At 35.9% G+C, this 26,434-nt stretch overlaps 1 protein-coding gene across 3 annotated transcripts in view; it reads left to right on the top strand.

Annotated features, from left to right (window-relative positions):
- The window catches only part of PDE10A (phosphodiesterase 10A), a 385,360-nt gene that overhangs the window by 261,800 nt on the left and 97,126 nt on the right, over positions 1-26,434 (top strand). For all 3 annotated transcript variants that reach the window (XM_071806361.1, XM_071806360.1, XM_065835230.2), the window contains one exon: positions 6,708-6,836. In XM_071806361.1, the coding sequence (XP_071662462.1) occupies positions 6,708-6,836 (129 nt within the window). The remainder of the gene's footprint in view (positions 1-6,707; positions 6,837-26,434) is intronic.

A 26,434-nucleotide genomic window follows, 5' to 3' on the forward strand; every position in this document is an offset into this window, starting at 1 on the left:
TGTCTCACAGATGAGTTTTTTAGTTAATTTTTCAAGAAAAGAGAAATGAAAAAGAGGTTTGACCATTCTGATGACTTCTTGTTAGTTATTATAGTTTTTGCCAGAACGGTAATGTCAGGTTTCACGGAGTCTGGGCACTTGGTTGTGTTACATTCCTGTGTACTTAAATGGATTAAGATAAAAAGTCTGACTTGAAAAGGATATTCCAAAACTGACTGTGCCTGTGGTTTTGAATCCTGATGCTTTGAACAAAGAAGGGATTCATTTAATGGGATTAATGCTTAATCCAGATGAAGCAATGTACACACATGCCTTGAATGCTTTTGAAAATAACTGCAAATATCATTTATAAGGTTTTGTAGAAAGATACAGAGAGGTGATATTTGTGTAAGAAAGAGATGGGTCAAGACAGCTTTGAATAAAGGAGAACAGAGGCAGAGTTCTGTTCAAATTAGTTCCTCTGGATTACTTTCAGATATTTTTAAGGCTCCTTTTTTTGTACAAATATGGCATTTATTTTCAAGTTCTGATTTTGAGGAAGTGTTACACGTCTCTTCATTTTCATATTCCAAATGTGAAGATCTATTTTAATATTTTACGTATTTTTTAACTTGTACTTGAGGTAAGGTTGTTTTCTGTTTCAGATAATACCTTTTCTGGAGAGTGTTAATCATCATGATTCGACTTTTCTTTTCTTAATTATTTTTAATGGCTTGCAGATTTTCTATGTAGCACAAAATACTGTTACTTTGAGAAATGACTTTGTCCATATTTACTGTGACTCTGTGGTTACTCTCATTTCAGGGAAGTGTTGTTTATTAAACCAATCAAACCAATTGTTGTTGCTGAGTTTTGTTGATTGGTTATGTTTTTTAACTTTATTATTTTTTTAATGTTAACAGATGCAACATTTACAACATTTACAGTTATTTCCTTTCATCTTTATTAACAATAGTTTTCTTGATAATCAAAGTTCATCTAGGCATTTTTTTATATTGACCAGTATATACCTTCACAATGTGTTTTCATTGGGTCTTGTCTAACTGGGCAAAAAGTATATCATATACATCAAACACTGTTGCAAGCGCTTCAAGGATCCCAATGACTGCAGTCTTTCAGAGTGTACCTAGGATAAAATGCTGAGACTTGAAAAATATTACACCAGCTCATCAATTTTTATCCATTCTCCCCTGCCTCCCCATATGCCCCCCAGCCTGGGAACCAGAAACTTTAGGTGAAAACTAAAACTTTTGCCCAATTATGAGACTTTATCAAGCTAGTGGCTTTAGAAAAAAGACCAAATATCACAACACTAATGAAAAAATTGCAAGACTTGCTAATGGTGTGACTGACTCATGTTGTTGCTAAATGGAGCAGATTTTTAAACATAGCTCTAGGCTTCAATTCTTTTTAGCTCATTCAGTCAGTTCTGCCTTATAGTGAGCTCAGTGAAGCTGTTCTCAGAGGAGAGTGCAGCCTAGATTGAGAGTCAGAGAGTGGAGCCATTAGTTGATTCGGTACTACACAGGTTATCTTAATATCTAAGAAATGTTTTAAATATTTTAGGCAGCATAAAAATTTCAGAGCAAAAAATATAATTTTCAAGTGGGTTTATTTGCCTTTTATTTTAAGGGAAGGCTGCTGGTGGCTGGCTGAAAGGCAAGGAGTAATTAATGGTAATTGGTGTTTGAAGGAGGTCTTGTTTCTTAGTTTATTTTGGAATCCAGCTGTGCTGTATCTGAGATAGTAAACAAACAGTGTGAAGGAGCGTTCTTATGTACTGGATGTTTTTTTTGTCTGTGCTGGTACACTGCTAGAATTGTTCTTGGCTGTGCATTGTTCACAACCAGTGAGTGGTGTCCCAGGCAGGTCCTGGAAAATTGCTCAGGAGCAGGGTCAGGCTGAGGATGGTTCCCAGCAGGCAGTCAGCATGTATTCCTGTTCCAGTTTTCCCTCATTTTCATTGTCAGAGGTCAAGAGAGCTTAATAGTAAGGATGGAGGAATTTGTAAGCCACTTGGTTTCAGGTCAGTGAGCAGCCCTAGACATACTTGGTTTACTTACTGGTGTAGACAAACCTACAGTGTTGCTTTGTACAGTGCCATTATGATCTAAACCAGTCAAGTGAGTTGCTAAGATGCTGAGTTTGGTATACTTTGTCACATCTGCTCAAAAAGCAGTTTCTCCCTTAGGATATAAGTGTTTAATACCTTTTTTACCTTTTTAATACCTTTTTACCACTTCCCCAAGTGTTGATATCCAGTTATATTCCAAAGAGCATTTCACTGGTGTCTTAAGAGGACAACAGCATCTCAGACTGTGACAGTGTTTACAGTTCCTATCTCTCCTAAACCCTAACATAGGCATTATGAAGATTGTGGTAATCAACAGGGTGAATGTGAACGCATTTATTACAGGAATCTTACTATTCCATAAGCTCTGCCCACTGTTACGCTTAATTCTTTATTGGTCATTCAAATATACATTTCATTTGGAAACTGTCTTCACCCACTTGAGGGTTCTTGAAAAATATTTGTGCTAATACTTGTGAAATTATCTGCTTGCATAACATGCCTAGCTGCAATGAAAGTTCCCTAATTTTCTATCATCTTAATTAGTTTTTTGTTTGTTTTGTGTTTTTGTTTGTTTTGTGTTTTTGTTTGTTTTGTGTTTTTGTTTGTTTTGTGTTTTTGTTTGTTTTGTGTTTTTGTTTGTTTTGTGTTTTTGTTTGTTTTGTGTTTTTGTTTGTTTTGTGTTTTTGTTTGTTTTGTGTTTTTGTTTGTTTTGTGTTTTTGTTTGTTTTGTGTTTTTGTTTGTTTTGTGTTTTTGTTTGTTTTGTGTTTTTGTTTGTTTTGTGTTTTTGTTTGTTTTGTGTTTTTGTTTGTTTTGTGTTTTTGTTTGTTTTGTGTTTTTGTTTGTTTTGTGTTTTTGTTTGTTTGTTTGTGGTCTTTTAGTGCTACAGATTTTCTTTTTGACGTATGGAGCTGTTTACTTACACTGGGCAGTAGGAGATTTCTCTGTGAATTCACTTAATCTCTTTTAGGGTTTTACACTATGAAATGCTGGAGTTGTTGAAGTGAAAGCTTTGTTGGTAGATGCAAAGGGGAATCCAGGCTTGAGTGGGCCAGGCAATCACTAAATCAATCAATCTAGTCCTAGTACACTGTTGAAATAAATAAAAAGAAAAAATAGTTTGTTGTGGTGGTTTGGAATCTCTGTGAATAACTATTCCTCTTCAAATAGCTCTACTAAACTTGCTAAATTACCTTCAAATAAAGGCTTCTTTATTCTTTTACCCTAATTAAATGAAGCCCATTTTTTAAGTATTAATCATAGGACCACTGAAAAGATAATTATTTGTTAAACCAGACTATCACAAATGTTTGACTTCCAATTTTACGTTGAAATTACTGAAGTCTGATATTTAGTAGCAATATTTGTACTTTCAATAGTTAGTTTACTAAAATAACAAAGGGAAGAAATCCACCCACAATTCTGTCTTTAACTATATATATTTCTGCTGTTAATTTTAGTGAAAAAGAAACTCTATCTAATAGATTGTGAAGGAAAAAACAAACAACAAAATCCCCCAAAAAAACCCAAACCAACAAAAAACCCCCAAACCCAGAAACCCAGAACACTCTTATACATGCTTCATTGAAAGCTGAGGAGTTATTTAAAAGAAAAAAACACAAACACAAGCATCACCACAAAAACAAAACAAAACCAATCACCCCCCCCAAAAAAAAAAAAAAAAAAAAAAGAACCCAACCAATCAAACCCTCCAACCCAACCACAAAACACAAACCTGAAATTCTGAATTCTGATACCCTGTCATGAGCTATGCCAGTTAGATGAGTTAGATGAACAGTTTGAGACTCAGCCACGTGCCACGTGGGAAAACACGGCTATTGTTTATTTGGTAGAGTGCATGAATACATCATTTTATAGAAATACTATAAGTAAATATAATGGTTTCTGTTCTCTCATTTGATTTACCCTTTGCACTCCTAACATCTCAGAATTCATGTCCTGACAGAAAGATCGTTCCCTCTGGCGGTAAAACAGCCTTTGGCTAATCAACGAGTTGCCTGTTAGGTGGTGTTTGGGGACATACTGTCTTCTGCCCTGTGCTTTGTGTGCAGCTTTGTCAAGTTTGTATCATCTTACCTTATAATAAATGAGGTACACAAAAAACACAATAAGGTGAAACGCATAAAACTCAGCATTTATTGAAAAGCTGTATTTCAACTTACTATTCAGACAGGGGTAGCCAAGAAATGCAAAAAAGGAAGCCAAACCAACCTTGATTAATGTTTTCCGTGTTGATGAATGAACTTTTAAAGACAAAGAGAGCAAGAGAGCAAAAAAAGACCAAAGAGAGCATTTCAAATCAAGATCTACAAAGAGGACCTAAATGGGTGTGCTGGTCAGGAAGAGAGGAGCTGCTGAGCTTGCACAACTGGCAGACAGCCGGAGCTGTTTCTTTGCCTATGATTTGTTCAAAGGGAAATGAAAAAAGGGAGAGCTTATCTGATACATGTGTCCTTTTGCATGATACTTTTATTATTGTTTTCATTATTTAATCACAAATCCAGAACAAATAGTTAATGTGTGTGTAAAACATGACAAAGATAATCAGCACTGAAATGCGAGTTTATCACTTTAAAATACGAATACATGGGGGAAAGGTGGTTTGGAGTTAGTGTGTTTAATTAAACAGGATATGTGGGTGAATCAGGAAGGCAGACTCCAGTGTAGAAAAGGAATGAATGAACATTCAACCCAAATTCCAGATTCTTCCTTTAATTCCCAGAAGAATTAGGTTCATTCCAGTCCTTCTGTGCTTTCTGGCCTGCTGCATGCCAGGCTGTTGGCCAGAATTCAGCTCTCCCGAGTGATGGTCCCCCTTGATAACTTCCACAGCTCTGTCAAGAGGGGAGACAGGTTCCAGATATAAGAGGCAATGCTTTCTGAGGATGCATGGAAAGAAATAAGGGGAGCTGTTGTTTGGACTTTTCAAGATACTACATTTTTCTTAGCTGAGCATATTACAAAATTATTTTAGTTACTCTGATTTTTCAGTATGTGAGGCGATACCTCTATTGGCTGGAAAGTCTTTCATGTGGCACATGTGTACTTGTTTTTAGATGCATTGTGATCTAAATTTATAGACTTTCACCTAAGGTTAAACAATCAAAGTAGTGGGCGTTTTGTTTTGTTGTCCGCACACTGGTAGTCTCCTGATTTCATTGATTTAGAAAGCCCTTTTTCTTCTTTACTAATGAAAATCAGGATACTCATTTAGCTCTCTTAATTAATCTGATCCAGATCTGGAGATTCTTGTATGGAAGTGGGAATGCTGTTATTCGAGTCTGTGATATCCACCGGGACCTGCTGCCTATAAGGATTAAGAGTAAAAAGGGTATTTTAAGGCAGGTTTGGGCTGAGGTGGTGAGAATGATGTGGTGCAGTTGGTGTGGGGAGAGTGACGTGTGGCTGCACTCTGCAGGCCGGCGCTGTTGCTTTGTGTTGCTTCTTGAAGACTTTTATAGTAAACATTTGTAAGACATCTTAAAGGTTATAGTTGTTGACTAGCATTTAAATGACACTGTAGCTGTTTTCAGCATATTCTGATACTGTGTGAAGCATAAAATAGGAAAACTGATTTTATTCGATAGCACAAATACCCTCCAAAAGAGGTCAGTGTTGCTTGGAGGGGAGTTTCTCTTCTGTCTAACCTAGCCTTCTTTTTCTGGAGAATTTACAAGTATGTTCATATACACCCAACCCAAGAGGAGAAGACTTACGTAGTCATTAGAGCGGTTGTTACTCCTCTTCCCTCAGATCTCATTAAGGCCGTTGTACTTGGTGTGCGCGCTTCCTTTGTGGCAGCTCAGTCCCTCGGGACAGCTGCGCTCCTGCCCTCCCTCAGGCCGCCCCAGCACTCCAGGGCTCACCTCCCTGCGGCCAATGGTTTTATTCGGGGCATTTGCAAAGAGTATGATCAGAGTGTAATTATTTTTTAATTTGGGAATGTATTTTTGATTGTGTCTGGGATCTGAGATTTCTGAATTTTGCTTCTTGAGATGTGTACTGGCATTTTCTTTATGTTGCAGATATTGTAAAGGCCTTTTACCTACAATTAGTTTTATTTTGATAACTCAATTACTAAGGCATCGGAAGCATGCATGTGAAAACAGTTTATATTTCTAAAGTTACTGAAGTAACTACAGTATTTAAAAATTGCAGTTGGTTTTGATGTTCTATAATAGTTTTTGTTGCTTTTGCTGCCACTTGCAGTGCAAAGGCTAAATTTGATGCTCTACAAGAAATAACAGTTCACTTTCTTTAATCTCCTACCACCTATTTCTTTATCGATATATCATCTTGCATATCTTGGAAATAAGTAATTTTAGAATCATAATCATAGCAATAAATTCCTTCGTGGCCATTTTTCTTAGGGAATATTTGTGTGTACTCCTGCAGAGCACTTTTTGTACACAGTATCTTGTTGGATGTGCTTTGCTTCTAATATTTTCTATATGACAGCTCATCTTTTTTACTGGATGTTGTTCTGTCTGGGAGGAGACAATTGAAATAGGCATGTATTCCATCAGCATGTTATACAAAAGGATGTTGATTGTTGCTGGCATGTAGGTGTTATTTCATGCCAATAGTGTAATCAATTAATATTCTCTTTTTCAGGTTTAACGGATGAAAAAGTGAAGGCCTATCTTTCTCTTCACCCCCAGGTACTGGATGAGTTTGTGTCAGAAAGTGTAAGTGCAGAAACTGTGGAAAAATGGCTAAAAAGGAAAAATAACAGACAGGAAGGTAAGTCCATTTTATTTGCGATTAATATTTAGCTTTGAACAGCTCAGCTCTTATTTTTACCTCTAAAAAGGAAACCTAGTTTTGGTAAAACTTGACTGTTACAATTTTTATACCTAGGTTCCACCATTTTTTAAATGCCAAAAGAGGTTAGCCTTTTTTTTTTTTTTTCCCTTCACCTTAATCTTTTCAGCTTTGGCATTTCTATTTTGGAATATACTGGTATTTATTTTGGAGGTTCTTTTTACTCATTTTGAGTTACAAATACTGTTCCCACCATGCAATTCTAACAATGATTTGGAACGTACCAGGTAAGATGCAAAAGAAGAGATAACCAAGAAGGTGAGGAAAGAAACACAGATTTTACTCTGCATGTGCATTGCTCTGTGGCTGACTTCTAAGTTGCTTGGTGTTTAGGTTTTGGTGATAATTTCTATTTTAAATAGAGGGCCTATGGCTATTCTCTAGGCAATAACTGTGTGTTTTCTGAAGAATTATGGAAGAAGAAAATGGTGGGCAAGGGACAGAGAAGACTATATTGCGATAGGCTTCACCACCAAAATCTATGTTTCTGATACTAAGGTGGTATATTGTTCTTGGTTTAAAGAGGTTACCTAATAGAAGAGTAACAGGATGTAGCAATAGACCACCTGTTTACTACTTTCTTTATGGTTTACAAACTGCAGTACTGCAGGATGACTATTGTTATAATCCACAAATGCAATCAGAAAAGCAGTGTTATGAATCAAGAGAATAAGTCATGACAATGTTTTTTGTAGACAGAAAAAGTACTTTGATGTTACCAGAAACAAATACTACTTATTTCAAAGACTTGTGTTCATGTGGAAATTATTTTTTTTTCCCTATGGTGATTGAAATCATTATTAGAAATCATTCCTTGTTTGAAATATGGTTTATGGGTCAAGGATTTTGATGCTAAAACTGAATGAATGCTTTGGATAGCATTTCAGCTTCAAGAATCTTATATTGCTGAGTTGAATTTATAACGAGTTACTCAAGGTTTCCCTTTATTTAGGAGGGTGTAAGAGTGCGCTTGTGAAAGTGCTCATACATTTTTTTTTAAGCCAATTGCAAAAACAAAATAACTGCTGCCCATTGTCTTAGTTAAGTTTTAACACTAATAGCTGCAATAGTGTGGTTTGTCCATTGTTTTCTTAAATTTTAAAACTTCCGTTTTATGGCTAACTCTCCACAAACCGTTGAAATAAAAGTGTCAAGCAATAGTTATGCTATCATTATCATTCAACTTCGTATCTGTTATCATCAAGCGGGTCTTTCGGCCTGCATTTCTGCTTTCCCTGTGCTGGCAGTAATCTTTAAGGTGGCTGTATTTATTACACTAAAGACAGTTAGGCAGATGTGGCTTTCGTAGTGTATTATTTTTAGATTAAAATAAGCAGAACCAGATTTAAGACTACACTGGCAGAGTCAAAAAGAATAATTTGAATGCATTTTGTTTATAAAATGAAACAGATGCTGATTAGTCTAAGCTGTGATTTTCTTCTAGAAAGATAAAGGCTATAGCCAAATGTCTCTGATAACAAAACATCTTAATTTGTCAGATTGCAACATTTTTAGGAAAGAGACTTGCTAGATGATTTACTTGGTTTACATTAGATATGTACAAATCCTACTGCCAGTGAAAAATGAGGAGGAGAGATGGAACCAGTTCTTTTGTTTTCAGCATGGATCTCTGGTGACTTTAAGTGAACACGTAGCCTAAGTGACTTTACATCAACAGGGATATAATTTTCTCTGTATCTATTTTGCTTTAGTGTAGTCTACTTTACAAAGGTTTATATCACATAATGTGATACAGAGAGAAAAATAAACTTTGTTTTTATTAGAAAGTTGCCAGGCAGGCAAAGTGCTGTTTTCAGATCTCTGGCTTAGTGTCCATACTCTCATACGTTGGTGACGCACAACAGTCATTAACCTATATGCAGAAATTGTGTACTGCCGAATTTACAGGCATCCAGCTGTGTGGACCTTCAGCCAGAAGTCAGTGGGCCTGCAGCCAAGGTAGTTTATCTGAATTTCATTAGCATGAATATAAACCAAAATGGCTGATTTGGACGCAATTTATCTGTAACTGAGACTCACTGAATTAGTTACTTTACGTGTATTTTTTTTTTTAACCCAAAATACTGAAAAGGGAGGCAATCAGTAAACACTGTGGTGTTTAAGGTATAACTGTACACCAAAGTATCATGAATTATGTTATCACTGTGTGCCAGATAAATCTTGTACGTGTGACAGTAAATATTAGACTGAGTGTTGGTCATGACAGGTTGATGGTGATCTGTATGGGAATATAAGATTATTATTTTTTTTAATTGGAGAAAACTTCCAAAGGCAGCACTGGGAACGAATGCTGCACATACTGGTATTTGGGTATTCACGTCAACTTTTTGAAGCCTGACTATTATCTACCAATAAAATACATGCTTAAAACACACCCAGGCCTCTTTGTTGCACACAGCATTCCCAAAGAACTCTGTTTGTAATAAACTAATACTTGAGTTTTAAATTTTTCATATCCAGATCATGGCTGAGTTAGGCAGGACTCTGAATGGAACTGGAGCACAAACTGGACTGCTTCTTATGCAAAGTATTTTTGATTGTTTTTTGCAAGCAAAATTTAACCAAGTAAAAAGGTATCTTGACTAAAGAAACTGATTAGATATTTAGGTGTTCATTTTAACTCTTCTTTAAAGTTGTTTACATGTTAGCTGTGAAGTGAACTTGTTTACAGGTTAAACTTATTACTTGTACTCTGAGGTCTGGTCTGTACTTCATGCGTTATGGCCTCATGGGATGTTTTATGAAATTTAAAGATCAGAAAAACATCTTCGTATAGACACAGTAAAAAGTTCTTTTGCTTGTATGTCTAATCTTACTGGAGGTGCTGGTGTAAGTTATATCAAAAGGATACATGGTCTTGCTTTAAAAATTAATTAAACGTACATCTTCCTAGAAGTAGATTTTTTCAGTGGACTTTACGAGGAGGTGTTTTTTTTTTCCAGGTGGCCAGTTATAATACTCTCAGAACTCACAAGACGTCTTCTGTTTGCCCTTTCCATATAATTCAAGCAAAAGTATCACATGGTTGTAGCAAGAGCCATAAGATCATGGAATTTTTAGGCTATGCTGGATAGATACTCGTCTCCCAACACATTTCTCAGAAAAGTATTTATGAACTCCAGCCTTCATTTAATTATTTGAAGCTTCACTGCCACAACAGTAAAATGAGGCTAAGCACATTGGTTATAACTCAGATGCATGTATTTTACACAGCTGGTACTGAATTTCACAGGTGTCTTTCTGAATTTTTTAATGGCATTTTTATATAGGAAGAAAGGACAAACTGTACTGACAGAATCTCTACATGGAAAGCTGCCTGTATCACCTCTCACTCTGTGTGAGTAAGGTCCTCACTTCTCAAAGGGCATGGCTCTCCTGGTTTTAGGTAAAGTGGGGATCAGGTATAGAAGAAAAAAGTCATACTAGTAACTGCATGGTGCAGCGGAAGACACACAGTTTCAGTTCTGTCCTCTTCTAACTCAGCAAATGCAGAGTATTGGACAAGTCAGAGCATTTAGAATTGATTTCTTGGATGATATTCTACATGTGGAGAATATTCCACATTTGTTGAGTTTGCGATTAAATTTGTATTCCCTCAGCAGGTATAACTAAAGTTTCAAAACAATTGCAGTGAGTAGCAGTTTGGATTCAAATGTTCTTAATTTTATATAAAAAAGTATCTTTTTTATTTTGAATGATCAATGCATATTTTTTAGGCAAATATTTAGTTCTTTTGAAAACCTGAACATGTAATTCTTAGGCTTTTTACAAGGGTTGGAATGAGAAAAAAAAAATTGCACTGCTTCCAAATTAGTAGTTCAGAAGTGAGCAGCAACATTATAATTGTCAAATATGTGTGAAATAATGTGAATAAATGGTTTTTAAGTCATGCATGAAGACAATTGTGAATTTTTACTCACAATGGTGGAAGAAACTAATAAACTAAGTAACTCTTTTGACCCAACCCAATCTGTGTGATTCTGGCTAAACCTGATTGTTGCCAAGAGATTTTTGTACTGAAGACACTGTAAATATCAGCTGAATATAAACCACAAAATTTCATTAATGATCATATTTATTAATATATTGTTTAATCTTAATTTTCAAAAATTATTCATAACCTGTGCAATTTGTATGACCATCGTAAAGTATTTGCACTATGCAGGTAGAATGGGTGACATTTGCTTGCTTGTTTTAGTGACATGTGACTTGTACATTTCTAGTGTTTGAGTGTATTCTGTGAAAGATGTAATGACATCCAGAATTGCTTTCTTGGTAGGGCATTAAACTCTGATGCAGACATTGTTTCCCATGTAGTTTAATTTGGTTTTTAAAATTACTGCAGAAATCTGCATCCCCTGATCTATCTCATTCTCAGATACCTCTAAAGCATCGCAGGGTTCTCCCTGACTCTAAACGAAGATATTCCACATCACTGTATCTTCCCGCTGAGTGGCCAGACCTCTATTGGGAAGGGTCTGGTTGCAGAATACAAAAATGGAAGCCATGAGAAGAAGTCACTTTGAAATTACCTTCTCATTGCTGCTTTTCTTACACTTGTGTTGGTCTTCATTCCATTTTCTTTTTGTTCCCCCCCTTGCCCTATATGTCTGTATAGCAATGTCCACAGAATTTTGTCCTGCTGGTTATGGACGTTTCTTTCTGATCCATACATTTGTTTTCTTGGCCACTTCTTCCTCTTTCTACTCCAGAGCTTTGTTTGTCGAAGTGCATGATCATGTGCTTAATTTTTCCTGAATTTGGACACATTAACAACAGCTGTATATGTTATTTTCTTCCACCAATACCTGTAAAACCATGTAAAGCTATGTATAGTGGGAACCTAAGTTTCTTTGCTACCATGCAGATGCTGCTGCTAAGTAATTTCTAAATAGAATTTAAAATTTTTTTAAATGGAAAATTGTATATAAAAGAGTACATTCAGTACACAGTATGACACGGATTATACACAGTCATATGTTACTGTCTGTTAAGTGCAGTGGTCTTAATGCATTTACAGGAGATCAAAATTTCATAATTGATTTGTTTTAAAAAGCAAAACAAACCAACCAAACAAAAAACCTAAAAAATTGGAAAATTAATTGTTTAATAAAATGTTACTGTGATATCGCTTTTATGTTTATTCAGGATGTATAGTCCTCAAGAAATTATCACAATTTTTTCTGGGCTTTGAAAAACAGTAGGATAGATTATCTTTGGATAAGTCCAAGATACTGCCATTCTAATACTAATATTTCTATTTATGGACTTCATAATATAATACTTTGTTGTAGCCTGCTGTACATTCAAGTAAGAAGCGAATGTGTAATGCAATATGACCGAAGCACTGCTGCTTTAGAAACCCTAGCTTTAGCATTTGCTGGTATTTCCTTACCTGAGTTGTTTAAACTGAAATGCAAAATTACTTTTTAAGTAATTTTACATGTATACTTTTATGGACTGTTGAATATTTTTTTTTCCTGTTACTGCTTCCTTTGTCTGTTAATTTACTGACAGTGTTAAATAAATGCTATTTGCTAGATATGCTGTTGTTAGTCTGATGCAAATTATTAAATGAGTGTTTTCAGTTGTTTCAGTTTGTGGACATTTATGAACATTCAAAGTACTTTTTCTTTTCTTTTTTTTTTAATTTATCATTACACAATAAATCAGAGTGTATTCATTGCTAGTTTTATGTAGTTACTATAAGCAGTCTGGCTGACTGCAATATAAAATTTAATTCTTCATTAGTCATTTAAGTGCATTATTTTCTCATGGTGTGTCTCATTCTTCTGATGTTTCTCGTGAAGCAAATATGACAACAGTGTGTGGGTTCAGAATTCAGATTAAGCCCAGATTCTGTCTGCATCAGATTTGGTGCACTGGATGGCTTTAAGTTTGGCAGAGGAATGGAAGCAGTTGTCTCTGGATACATTCATTTTAACAGTTTTGAAAAATCATTGTAGCTTCCCTTTGGTAGAAAATTGAGTAGGCTTCCAGAGGAAAGACATCTGCATAAAACCCCTCACCCACATGTTCCTTTGGATATTTTTCTGTGTGTATATATGTATAGATGTATGTTATACACTTTAGCAATCAATACCTATGATAGCTTTCAATAAGCTAATTGAGCACGGAAAGAATGTACATCTGTTCAGGTTAGTTAAAAGGTTGGGTTTTTTTCTTTCTTTAGAGGCTGTACTGGGTTGAAGATATTGGTGACTGAAATGGTTGTGGTGCCTGAGCTAGTTTGTTTAAGCCTGATACCTTCTGTGGTCTTAGGAAAAATAAGTCTGTCTTTTTTTCATTTTAATCTTTTTTTTTTCTGTATAAGAGAAGGGATTTGAGGAATAGAATCTGTGGCAGAAGACTTCATCATACCCAGACTTTGAGATTATATACAGAGAGCGCATTTGTTACTAGACCTTTAAGTCCAGTACTAAAACAAAGTGTGCTAAGCTGCACTAAGCTGCAGCATTAAAATGTAAACCAAAAAAAGTTCTGTGATACAAAATAGATGGAAATTTTTTCTTTTCTGGTGCTACACTTTAAGATATTAAGATACCAGCATAATGTGCCTTAAAGTTTCTTACATTTGGGTGAGAGAGAAAGCAGTGAATGTTAGAGAGACGTTGATGTGTGGCTCTATTTAGAGAGCAAGCCTATACTTAGGTATTTCTTTTTAAGCAATACTAAAGTACCCATTTCTACGATAAATCATAGTTATTGCTCTATTTGCTTTTTTAAAGAAGTAATTCATTCCTGTTTTTCAAGTGATCCTGTGGAGGAATGTTATTTGCACTTTGGCTAAGGTTGTTAAATATGTGAAAGGATGGCTAACGTGCATTTCCATAAGCAGTGATAGAGTATATGAAAAGATAAATGTAAGCAGGAAGAGCATATGTATGCTAAATATATGTCAGCTTGCTGCCAGAATGAAAGAGAAACAAAAAATCGAGCCTATGCTTGACTTGTCAGGTTTTTCAGGACTGTGCAGTTACACACTAATCAGAAATAACTGTTCTGTAGAGTAGGGTAGTAGTTGTATTATAGCATAGCAGATGAAGGATCTCGGAAGCTGGAGAATATCACTGTGTGACGCTCTGTAGCTTGCTGCAATTCTGACATCTCCCAACCTAGGCTAGAGGAACTGAGATGGCAACATGTTAATGACCTCCTTGATTTTTAATTAGGCTGTCTTAATATTTCATTGATGCTGCAGGCATGCTGTTTCAGTCTGATGTAGCCCTACTGTGCTTATGTTTGTGATATCCAAGCAGGCAACATGGTTGCCAAAAAGCAAGAGTGAATACGGGGATGATTTGGGTAAAGCGTGACTTGCACCACTGACAACATAGTAGTAGCTCTTAATGCTGCTCATTAGGAAACCACACATATTTTGATGCCTTTCTTAGAGGTGTTTCTTTTTGTTTGGTTTTTTGAGTTTTGTTTTTTTTCCACAGTACCATTCCCCCTAGTACTAGTGACATAATTGCTTGTACTCTTCCCTCAGCATCTGCTAAGGGCCAGCTGGAGCCAGGATGGTGGACTTGCTGGTCTTGTTGGTCTGAACCAATGTAACTGATATGATGCTGACAGGTGCTACTTTTCTGGGATAATATCCAGACCAATAAAAGTTGTCTTTATTGTGAATGTTTTTCTCAAAAAAGTTGCAATAATATCTGGGGCTGGACTCCATAGATGCTGTTCCTCCATGCATTTGGTATCATGTTTACTTCCATAGAGATAAAATGCATCAGTAGACATTTGTATAGAGGATTTTACAGGTTGACATTTTTTCATGTCTTTAGGTAGCTTATATTAGCGTATCAGTATTTCAGAGGCAATGAGATGAAGTGATGGCACTTCCCAGCACTGTGGTAGAACTCTCCATGAGAATGCCCTTTTAGTCCAGATGATGAAAATGGCATACATCTGTCACAGGTACAGAATAATTTTGGAGCTGATTTCTGGAGAGACTGTGGTATAATGCCATTGCTTTTAAATTTTTTCATTTACTGAGTCATTTCCTGGAACAGTCAGTATAGTTGTCCAAGGTGAAGTTGTTTCTTTCCTGTGTGTCTGATTCAATGGGTTTTTATTGTTTTCCCTGAGTTATTCTGAACAGAAACAGCTTAGAAGTGGCTTCATTTTGGCTATGAAAATATTGAGGAAGATTTAGTGAAAAAGTTTCTCTCTGTTGTGTTGTTGGGCCATTCTTTTGGGCAGAAGAAAAGTCTAGTGGAAAGGATATGTAGGTCAAACAAATGTGGAATTGTTCTTATGTAGTGATAGTACAGAAATATTGAGCAGTGGCCTCTTGGTAGATAATCATCGGGTCTTGAGTGGTGATGATGTTTTACGTCAGTGTGTGTCTTGATGTTGAAGTATTGATGTTGAATTACTGTTTGTTATTTGGATGGCCATCAGTAGCAAACTCCAAGCAACTGCAAATATAAGCCTGGTACATTAGTTGAATGTGTTTCAGGATTGTTTTCTTCTAATTAGCTGAAGTATGCGACAGTTTTCCTAGTTTTTGTTGGTTGGTTGGTTGGGTTTTTTGAGCGGGTTAGTTGAAGGAGGCATTTTTTCTGTTTTTCTGGAGCTCTTCCGCATATTTAGAATTGTTTAGATGATCAGAGATTTGCAGAGGGTGATCCTTTAATGATGTGATGTTTAGCCTTAGGAAGTAGATAGCACTGCTTGGTCTGATTTCCCTCTTGAATTAATTATGTTAATCACATTGTAGCTGGAGCAATTATTCTCAACGTATACTTAAACTGATGTTTGTTTTGTCTTTGTTAGGCTTGAATGAAGAGTTTCTAAGAGTTTCTGCATTTTTTTTTCTGTTAATTCAAAAATACGGCTTCTCCTTTTTTATAGTCCTTGCTTCACTGAATCATTTTGTAGCTGTATCTGCTAGATATATTAGCAAGTAAACAGACAGTGATTTTTTGTCATTTCTCCATCTTTCAAGCAAATTGGGGCATGGATCTTCTTTTAGTATCTTACTGAGAAAGAGGTTTCCCAGTTTTCTTATTGTTTCTCATCAGTTTACATTTTGAACCTTTCCAAATTATCAATGTCTTCTATAAAGTGTAGTCAGTTTAAAAGGGATAGCATTGCAATAATGTGTTCATCAGTATTGTACGCAGTAGACCCATTTCCCTACTATGTAAGAGAGTACTCCTTAATGATGTTTGGCCCGGCTGCTCTTTGTTTTCAGATTGTTTCTCTCCTGTGCATGGGATCTTTGGTTCTACAGTAAAAATCAAGAAAGCAGAAGAAAAAAATAAACAAAATAATAATAAACAAACAAACAAAACCTCTCACTAATTGAAGGAGAAGTTCCACTCTGATCACATGTGGAGACTGTATACCAATGTAGCCAATATTTTTTTAATAATGATTATTTATGCCAGTGTAAGCTAACCAGTTTTACCTGCATTAGAATGGAGTAGGAACATTCCCATGGACTGTAAAATGAGAAAGCAATAAATAAGAACAAGGGAATAGTCATTAACTTTTATGGGACAGTAGCTTTTTAATCCAAGTAGAAAAGTATTGACTTAGGAAATGTTGGCTAGACAAGGCCTGTAATCAAACATTGACCAATAAGCATAACGAGAAAAAAAAAAGTAAAATAATGTTAGCATTGCTTGTTCTCTCCATTAAATGAGACTTGAATCTTTGGTGAAAAAAACATTATGTGATGATGCAATTTAATAGTCTGTTACACTACATGTGCACAAAGAAAGTAAGTAACATAGTTATTCATGGATCTTTTGTATGCCAGTAGTGAAAACTCAATTCAGCAAAGTTCTTCATACCTTGTACATCTATAATACATGTGTGAATTTCTGCCATCACTTTTATCTCCCAGGAAGAACTTTCACTTGTCCTCAGGGCTTCCTGTAATCTTTTACTGTGAAGATGACTAGTGGGATATGAATGATAACACCATGCTTTCTAAATGAATGATTTTATGTGTCTGTGGGTGGAAACAAATAATGGTAGTTGTTACTACATTATATTGGCTATTAGTGAAGATTTTCAGCAGAAAGTTTACTTCTGAAGCAGCCCTGTTGCCTGAAGACTTTGAATTCAGATTGTAAAGACAGAAAAGGAAAGCACAGACATCAGCATATCCATAGTTTGGGCTTAATGAAGACTATACATTTTCAATGTGTCATCCTATAATGATTTAGCTAATGATGATGGCAATTCAGTTACTTTATCCTTCAAAGTATCCATGATTAGATTGAGTTTTTAACTAGTTGTTCTGTGCTCATCTATCAGATTTAGTGCAGCTGATTCAAAGAGTGTACTTCTCATACTTTTAATGGTGAGTCATAGGTACTCACTTTATTTGTCCTAGTGGTCACTGGTAGGTCAAGTGCTCTGAAGAGGTAGCTTTGTCCAAAAATTACTTCTTCATACTATGCATAGTGAAATAAATACTGATAATTAACTTTCAACTAGACTAAAATAAAATAATTTTTTTGGTATGTTTTATCCATGTATGTTAAATTACTTCCCACTTTAGTGAGGGAAAAGCCTACACATGACTTCATTACCACTGATTTACTGCTGTACATTCCCTAACTTATTGCTTCAGGTGATGATACTTGTTTAAGTATGTTATGGGAGGGAGAAGTTTATTGCACATAAATGAACACTGCTACCTCTGTTTAGCTGCCATAGATTTCTATGGAAGAAAGATGTCACAAATATTACTCAAATGTTTTGAAGGTATTATTGAGCATATGGATGGAAGTTATTCGGTTGAAAATGTGTACTCAAGTTTCAGATTAAAAAAAACCAAACAAGCAAAAAAAACCCAGAAAGATTTGACATGAGCTTTCTTCAATGACAGTCAAAGATACAGGCAGAGAAAAGTCCTCTTATAGATTACTAAGTTGCTAAAAGCTAGGAAGTAAGCTATACAAATGCCTAGACAATTTTCACTACAGAGGTCATCAGCAGTCTGAGAAAGTATTTTTATAGGCTTTCTGTAAAAATGGGTGCATATGAGGATGATAAAGTTTCAGGCATGCTGTGAAAATTAAAACCAGATGTATAGAGACTTAAAAGAATCTCATAAAGCTGAGTAATTGAAGAATAAATTAGCAGATAAAAATCTGTTTTGGCTGATTTTTACCTCTGAAGCCAAGTTGCATGGCAGAAGTCACAAGGCAAAACTACTTTTCTCTCCCTCTCAAATAGGATGTTGCACCCAGACTGCCTCTTGGAATGGTGCTGTGCAGGTGCTAGTCCTCTCAGCTGGGCCCAGATGTTCTTTTGGGAAAGTGCAAATTGGCAAAGTCCAAGCCATGCTGTGGGTGCAGACAGTGAATCGAGTACTGGTGATGTTCAAGCCCAGTCTTCAGTCTTATTTCCTCTTTATTTTAGGCCTAGCCTGAATTAGCTAATACAGCTAAAGGAGAGGTACTGGGAATTTAGTGGAAAAATCAGCCATTAGAGCGTCGCAGCAAATGGCTGATATTTCAGCCAAATGCAAACAAACAGGAAACGTCATTAAGTCATTGAGGAAAACTGTGATTAGTTTGAAGTTCAAATGCTTTGTGCACGTCATGTAATTTTCTCAAGATGCACAGAAAAACAAAGATAACCAGGTGTGTAGAAGTCTACAAACTGTATTTCTGAAAGTCAGAAATAGAAGCAAAAAAAGGAAGGTTTTTTTTTTTTAAACTTAGATCTTTTTGTTGATCCAATATGAGACAAGTTAACAGTTCTGTTGCACACCCAAGGGGGGCAATGAAATGTGAGGACTGTAGGAACCACTTAACCTGACTTTGCCAATGAAGAATGTACTTGGATAACAGCACACTGAGTTTAATTATGTTTCATTATTTTAATAATTTAGACAATTTCAGTGAAGTGAGTGACTATGGATTATGGAATAGGACGAGACTATAGACTGTCATCTTCTCTGGGCCTGAGAGGGAAGGAGATATATATTTCCCTTTGGAACACTTAAAGCTCAGGACTAAGGAGGTTGTGGGGGAAATTAAATGCATTATAAAAGTGGTGTTAACTGCTGTTGACTCAATAACAGGTATAAATTTTATTTGAAAGACTTGTCTTCTTTGAGCATCAGGACTGAAAAGCTTAAGAAGACTTAGTTGTTTTAAGAATAATCTTTTCTCAACAGTGATGTTGAGTTTCTATTCTTCATAAGTTATGTGAAGCCATTTAGGTCTGTTGAACTAAACAGATTATGTTTGAGGGTTCTTGTTTAGTATGTGTAGATCTCATGCTCTTTTGTAGGGGGCTTGTGGTGGAGGAAAGTTAGCATAGTCTGATTTTTTTTTTTTTTTTTTTTTTTTTTAATGGCTAGTGCATCTAGTTCAATTCAGCTACAAAACGACTCTCTGCTCCTGATAACAGTATAAGCTTTTTACAAAGCCTACCTTGCTTGTTATCTTTGTGCTGTCATGACTTTTATGGTACTGCTACCATACAGAGGGGGATTCTTCATTCTACAAAAGACCTTAACTGTAGCAGAAGTTTTATAATTATAGCTTCATGATGAAGACAGTTGACAGATTTACCTTTTTCATGATGGAAGATCTGAAGGGCACCCTGAGAAATGAATTGGCTACAGATTTGGAACAACAGGATGTCTCTTTTCACACAACCCATGCCTCAATTGTGAACTCATTAGCATAAGTTATTTTAGATGTTAAAAATGTAAATGGGTTCAAAAAGTGATTAGACACAATCCAAGGAAGAAATACTTCATCAAGAGCTGTTACATACTATGATCCTGGTGCAGCCTCCAGCTGAGAAAATTCATAAGTGTCTGATTGCTTTGAGGACATACTGGCGTATGTCTACTCTGTGCATCTGTAGGCTGTGCTCTTTCTTTTTCATACAGTATAGTTTCTTCAGACTTTTTCCATAGTGAACTGTTACTAGCCATTGTCATAGACAATGAACTCAAGTAGGTGAACTTTTAGTTTAGCAGGGTAGGACCATTCTACTCTATGATTATGCTTCTGCTGCCTCTCTAGAATTTATTTACTGTCCATTGTTAGAATTGTGAATCAAATTGTCTTAACACATTTGAAAATAGTGAAAAAGAATTTGTGTTTTTTTTATAACACATTGTTTATGATTTTTTTTAGATAAGCTGCAATAAGTCTTTTTAGTTATAACACTAAGGAAACTTTCAAACCCTTTGGAGATGGCACCTTGTCCAGACTTACGTTGCTTAGCTGCAGTACTGAGCTAGATTATTTTATTCTCTCTTCCAACCTGCATTATGCAGAGATACCCATAAATAATGATTGTCAATCTTCTTTGGCTTGCAGAAAAAGAGAAGTTTTTTATTTATCCAGTTGAAATTGCTGAGTAACGCTGAACAACAGAACAACTTTCTTATATTCTTTTAATGGTAGAATGTTTTGTGTGCTGATTTGTTTTTTCAGCTAACAGAAGAGAGCTCTTTTACAAGGTACTTGGTCCTCACCCGGAAAGTTTCATTTCATTTGTCATTAAATAAATATGGGGAGTGAAAGGGAAAGAGATGATTGTGTTGATGAGGAACAAGGGTTAGGAAATTAATAAGACACAATTCAGTAATAGGCGTGGGAGGAGGAATGTGTGTGAGTTTTGAAGGATTTATAGCAATTGGGTGTAACAGTGGCATTATGTTTTGGTGGTTGACAACAGACTTGTTACGATTATACTAATTCAGTTCAAGTGTGTCCATTGTGAATACTCAGAAATAGCTTAATGCAGTGCATCAGCTATTTAAATAGCGATAGAGATATATTTATTCCTGGGGACTTGCCGGGCAGTGATTTTTAGATCTACTGTGGAACACTTGTGGAGGTTTATCAGAACAACTTCTAAAGCTATTAACTACACAGTGACCCATCTTTTTGAATCAGAGTTGTCATGACCCACACAGTGGACGCCTGTTTAGGACAGGAGAAGGTTACTTCATTTCAAGTTTTTAGATTACCAGTATGTCCCCTCTTTGCATTGTATAACCTAGAAGACCGTGTCATTGTGACAGCTGCTGGCTTACCATCATGTATATATTTCATGGTATATCACATAAATGTGCTTTAGGAATAATATGAATTTTCCCTATTGCTTGTTACTTTTCTTAAGCAAAATTTTAGTTCTACGAATCATGGTGTGTTTTTACAGGCATGCACTATTACCAGATTGCCTTTTCCAACTGTTCTGTAGCCAAAAACATTTGTTATCCTCCCCTCTGCCAACATACTTGTGTTCCTTAAAAAGCTTTGCTTGTGAGTAGTTATCAGTGACAGTAAATCTCTGATATATTTGAATGTTTGGGGTACATACTGTAACAACCAACTGCATGCACCAAGTACAGTGAAAATGGCAGCATGTAATATAGGAAAAGGGTATTTATAATCCTTTGCTCAAGTTCTGGTTTGTGGTTGGTTGGTTGTTTTTCAGTCAAAAACTTGGTTTCATTGATTCATAAGACTTATCAAATTATGAATCAATGTGGTTTGAGCAGGTCTCGCAAAACAATTTAGACTCTTCAAAATATTTGACATTTCCATTCACAATAGGTGGCATGGGACAGTATTGGAGAGTCACAGAAACATAGGAAATCTCAGAAATACTGTTGTCTGACATGGTCTAGTTCAGCATTTTTTATTGATCATTTTTAGAACTGAATGCTGATGAATGGATCACTGGCCCCCATGATGGCAATTTTGTATTTCACAAGTAAGTCTTTATGAAGATACATAAACTCAAATTTGGAATACATACTACAACTTTCCTCAAAGACAGATTTATGTAAGCATTGCCAAGATTGGCCCTTTGAGATAGGAACATAACTAAGATGATTTTAAATACACTTGGAAGAAACTCACCAAACCTGTCATGTACACAGAATCCTCAGGAGTAAATGTCAGGCCACAAGTTCAACTTTTTATTTTATTCTTTTTTTCTCTTCCTGTAAATCTGTAGTTAAAGTGGCAGAAGATATTTGATTTAGCCTTTTTTCATTCTTAATAAATGTTCATAAAATCTTGGTTGAATTTATCTTAGTACTTGAGTTATTATACTTGTTTTTCTGTACTTTCGTGTTGCATCTTAAAATACACATTAATGGCTTATTAGAAATAATACAATATTTTCTCTGGAAGATTTCTCAACTCTAGAATTTCTTAGTTGAGTTTTTGAAGAACTCTTTATTCTGCAGACTGTTAAGAAATGGAAGCAGCACCCTGGCTTCCCTCCTGATCCCAGAGAGGGAAGAGAGGAAAAGGCAGAAAGGCCCAGAGGTCTCTGCAAAACAGCAGGATGGCAAAAGGCCGAACTAAGAAAAGTCCTGAACAAAACCCCCCTGAACAGGTCTCCATCCTGGCTCCAAATGAAGCTAGCCAGAGGATCCCGGCTCTTTTTACATATGAAGCATGACGCTAATGGGATGGAATATTCATATTGATCAGCTGAAGTCAGTCAAGGTCTGCCCCATCTATGCTCCCCTTACTAGCTGCCTCACATCTGTGTATCTGTGGACTCTCAGATAACTCTGTCCCAGGGTGTTTTCTTCTTGTTCTCAAACTAAATCCAAATAATGACCACGCTAGCTACAAAAAAGAAAGGTTTCTAACTGCGTGAAGGAAAATTAACTCATTTTCAGTCAAGCCAGCACAATATATTTCTGTAATTCTAAGATTATTGGGAGATATAAAATTATTAGTATTTTTAGTAAGTTTTCATTTCAAGGTCTTGCCTTTTTTTTTTTTTTTTTAATTTTTTAATGTCATAGTGATGAAACTGTTTCCTTTGGTTTTAGGGTTCTTCCTCTATTCATATGTCCAAATCCCTCAGATGTGGTTATTTTCCTTTCAGTGCTCTCTCTGAGGATGGATTTTCTTAAAGAGTACAGAAATGGAGACACTGGTCTGAAGCCTTTTTTTGTACAGCAATTAGTTGAGATTTGTCTCAGAGCCAAGTAGTCAGGGGCTGACTGATAGCAAGCTTCATTTAATACAGCTTTGGTGAGTTCTGACTCTACTTTTACCTCTTAGAAAAAAAAAATATATATCTTTAATAAGGGCTTCTGTCATTTTGATTTTCATATCCTTGAGTCTTCATCTGTGCTTGTCAAAGGGCTAAGGAAAGCCATTGCTGTGCTAAGGACACACATTTGCATAACAAGAATCAAGTAAAAGGAGGGCAGGTGTTACTTCATTCTTGCCAGGGCCCCACAAAACTGTATGTTTCTCTTCCAGGATTTTTGCAGCGGATAACCACTTTGATTTTTGAAGATGTTTTTAGTACATGTTAAGGATCCAAACCTGGTGGAGGTTACCAGTGAAAACTGGATTGGTAACTCCTGTGTTTCCTTGAGGAAACAGATTAGGAATCTAGAGAATGGTATTGAATTTCTGTTCTGACCTTGCAGTAATCCTGTTATCACCTCAGTCTGACCTCTGCTTTGAAAATACCTCTGATTATTTGTCAGAGAGATTGTATTTATTTATTTATTTATTTTTAATTTTACATCTTTAATCTTCACAAATTTTCCTTTTAGTGGTTGCACAAAAGTATATGCTAATGTCCAAATACCAACATCCATATAGACAAGGAAAAAAATCACATAGCTCTGGTTCATTTCATGAATTTTACTAGAAAAGTCCAGGTTTATGCAAAAGCAGAATGTATTTTTTTAAGAAAAAGGATATCTAGATTTCCTTATGGCAAACTGAACTGCTGCAGGAGAATACATGCTGAACAATGGTGCCTTTCTTTGAGTTGATGACGAAAGTGGTGTTGTATGGCTCCTAAAACACGTTTAAAGATGAAGTCTGTGACTTTGGCCAAAAAGATATTGTATGTGAAGAATAATTGTGTTAAGAAAGTGTCAGTACCTAAGCATTTACTCCTGCCTTTCCTACTGAACTTGTATCTGAAGAAACCTCCTAGCTTGTTTATGAATTGAGACCTTGTACAAATTCAAAATCTTATGAATTTTCCACTTCTAGGTTTAGCATTTACTAGAGAAATTGCTGCTCTGAAGATCAGTGTTTCAGAGACTTTGTGGCATAATACATGACAAACTTGAGCTGCTCTGTCAGTAGAGCAGCTTAGAAAACAGCTTACCTGCTTATCCTACTTATGCTTTTTGTAAACATCCTTGGCTGCTCTCCCAGTAAAGATAGGAATATGAAGCAGTTTTGTCTGATGCTTTCTTTAAAGATTCCCTGACATACTGAAACTGGAGCCTTTTGCGGTAACATAGGACATGGGCAAAACCAGGGGGAGTAGATACACTTTGACTAGAAAAAAGGAGGAGTGGCTTGTGTATGTGTTGCTGATGGCAGGCTCAGAGACTGGTCACTTTCAATTAACAGCTCATACATTCCAACAAATATGGACATTTTGTTGTTTTTCATTTTCTTGCTGGTTTTCAGTTCCAGCTATTCGTAGATTGGTCAGGTAGGATACTACAGAGCCTGGGGTTTATTTGGGCTTAAAGAAAACACAATTTCCAGATTTTAACAAGTTGCAATTCAAGTAATAAGTACTACTTATATTAATATTAGCAGTTAACTTAGGCAACCTAGAGTTTATAAAAGAATCCCTGAAGTTATATAGCTTGTTTTAAGATTATGGGAAATCCTTTTATATGTCAAATTAAAGAACACTATGGCTAAATGATATATGGAATGATAAATAAGTCTAGTGACTGATAATATTTTAAAACAACTGGAACATTTAATTAGGATTTTTTGCTTGTTTTGATAATTACAAAATGATGTTTAGTACAAGAACACAGGATTCTGTCGTTAAAATAATTCTGAGAACTTGTGTTCTCTTTGGATCAAATTATGTACAATATGGTTATGGCTAACATTGACCAGGTGATAGATTAAATTGAAAGATTATTTGTCTTAATCTTTAGACTCTAAACAACCTCCCAATGTGTTGGTGACACGAATGTGTCTTTGGGGACAGAACCCAGTCTACAGCACGTGGCTGCCTGCCAAGTCTTTCCACTGAAAAGCCAGCTATTATAATATTTTCTGCTTTCTACTGCACAGTACGATGCATCCACCACTTTACAGCTTTTAGCCATAGCTTTTTATTTTACGGTAATCATTTGTATTATATATTCACAGGAATAAATTTTCTCTAGTCGCATAGGTTATGTTTCTCCCAAGCCAAAGCAGAAACATGGTAGACTAATTGCATTCCTCAAGTGTCTTTGTAAAAATAATAGTCTCTAGCCAGGATTTTTCTTAGAAATGGACATGTTTTTACCCTGTTGCTGACATTGTAGGTATACCTAATCCAATTTCATTGCCATACTGTAGTAGGCAAGCAAACAAAAGTAAAATAGGCTGTAGTTTTGCATTGCTTCAATATACCTGTAATTAATGAAAAAAACCAAAGCACTAAAGGTAATAATTCAGCGTAAATCAGTAATTGAAATCACGGGCATCTTCCTGAACGGAGTTAGGGAATCTGCCATTATGCTGTCAAAGTGAGTTTCGCTCCATGCTTGTTTTCTTCGTGAGATTTCATTAAATAATTCGAATCCAGGAAGCTGACAATAATTCTGAATCTTAATCTCCTCCTTCCTTTGACTGTTCTGAAAATCTTCTTGTCTGAAGAGGCAATCCTAAATCATTTAAGTGTAGAATGGACCAACAGAAGCTACTCAGTGGTATTACTTAGCTGTGTTTGTCTTGAATGTTAAAACAGTGTTTCAAGATTTGAAGATAAGTGTGAATTTTTACCTAAGCCTTTCTCTGCATGCTGTAGAGATATCTAAAACATATTAGAACTTCTTCTTTCCAGTAATGTGCTAGAGAAAACTGTTAACTAGAAATGAACGTTGATGTAGATCATCATACCCTTTAAATTGAAGAACCTATTAAATCTAGATGGCTCTGCAACTGCTACATTTCACTAAAGAGGATTTGTCTGTGTCTCCTGCCTCAAGGTAACCATAATTGTGTCCTTTATTAAATCTGAAACTATCACATATGAAAGAATTTGTCACGCTAAAAAAAAAAAAAAAAATTCAGATTCTCGGGCTCTTTTAGGAGGCATGAACTAAGTCTTGAAGAGCCCATTCATTAAGAAGCTGAGATGCCAATGAGTCCTGTCTGCTTAAGCAGTGTTCACTCAAACCAGAACCTCTTGGTTCCCAAGAAAAAACTGTGTCCATCCCACCCTGCACTGCTTTCCCTCAGCTTCCATCCCTGGGTTTGTATATCCAGCCTTTCCCTTTCGTTGGTCATTGTACACATGTAATTTTAAGTTATGTCTAAAATTTGCTGAGCTACTGCTGCCAAAAACTGCCCCAAGACAGTGGGGAGAGTTCAGAGGTGGCTGCTCAGGTTTCAATTGTTTTTTGCTGGTGTGCACCTATACCCTGCAATTCCTCTCTAGATAGATTTGGCTCTTCAGGAAGAAACAGTTTCAAATATTCTAGTCTGACATTGCATCAATTGTAG

The sequence above is a fragment of the Patagioenas fasciata genome, chromosome 3 (genome assembly GCF_037038585.1).
Source record: "Patagioenas fasciata isolate bPatFas1 chromosome 3, bPatFas1.hap1, whole genome shotgun sequence".
Classification (NCBI taxonomy): Eukaryota; Metazoa; Chordata; class Aves; order Columbiformes; family Columbidae; genus Patagioenas; species Patagioenas fasciata.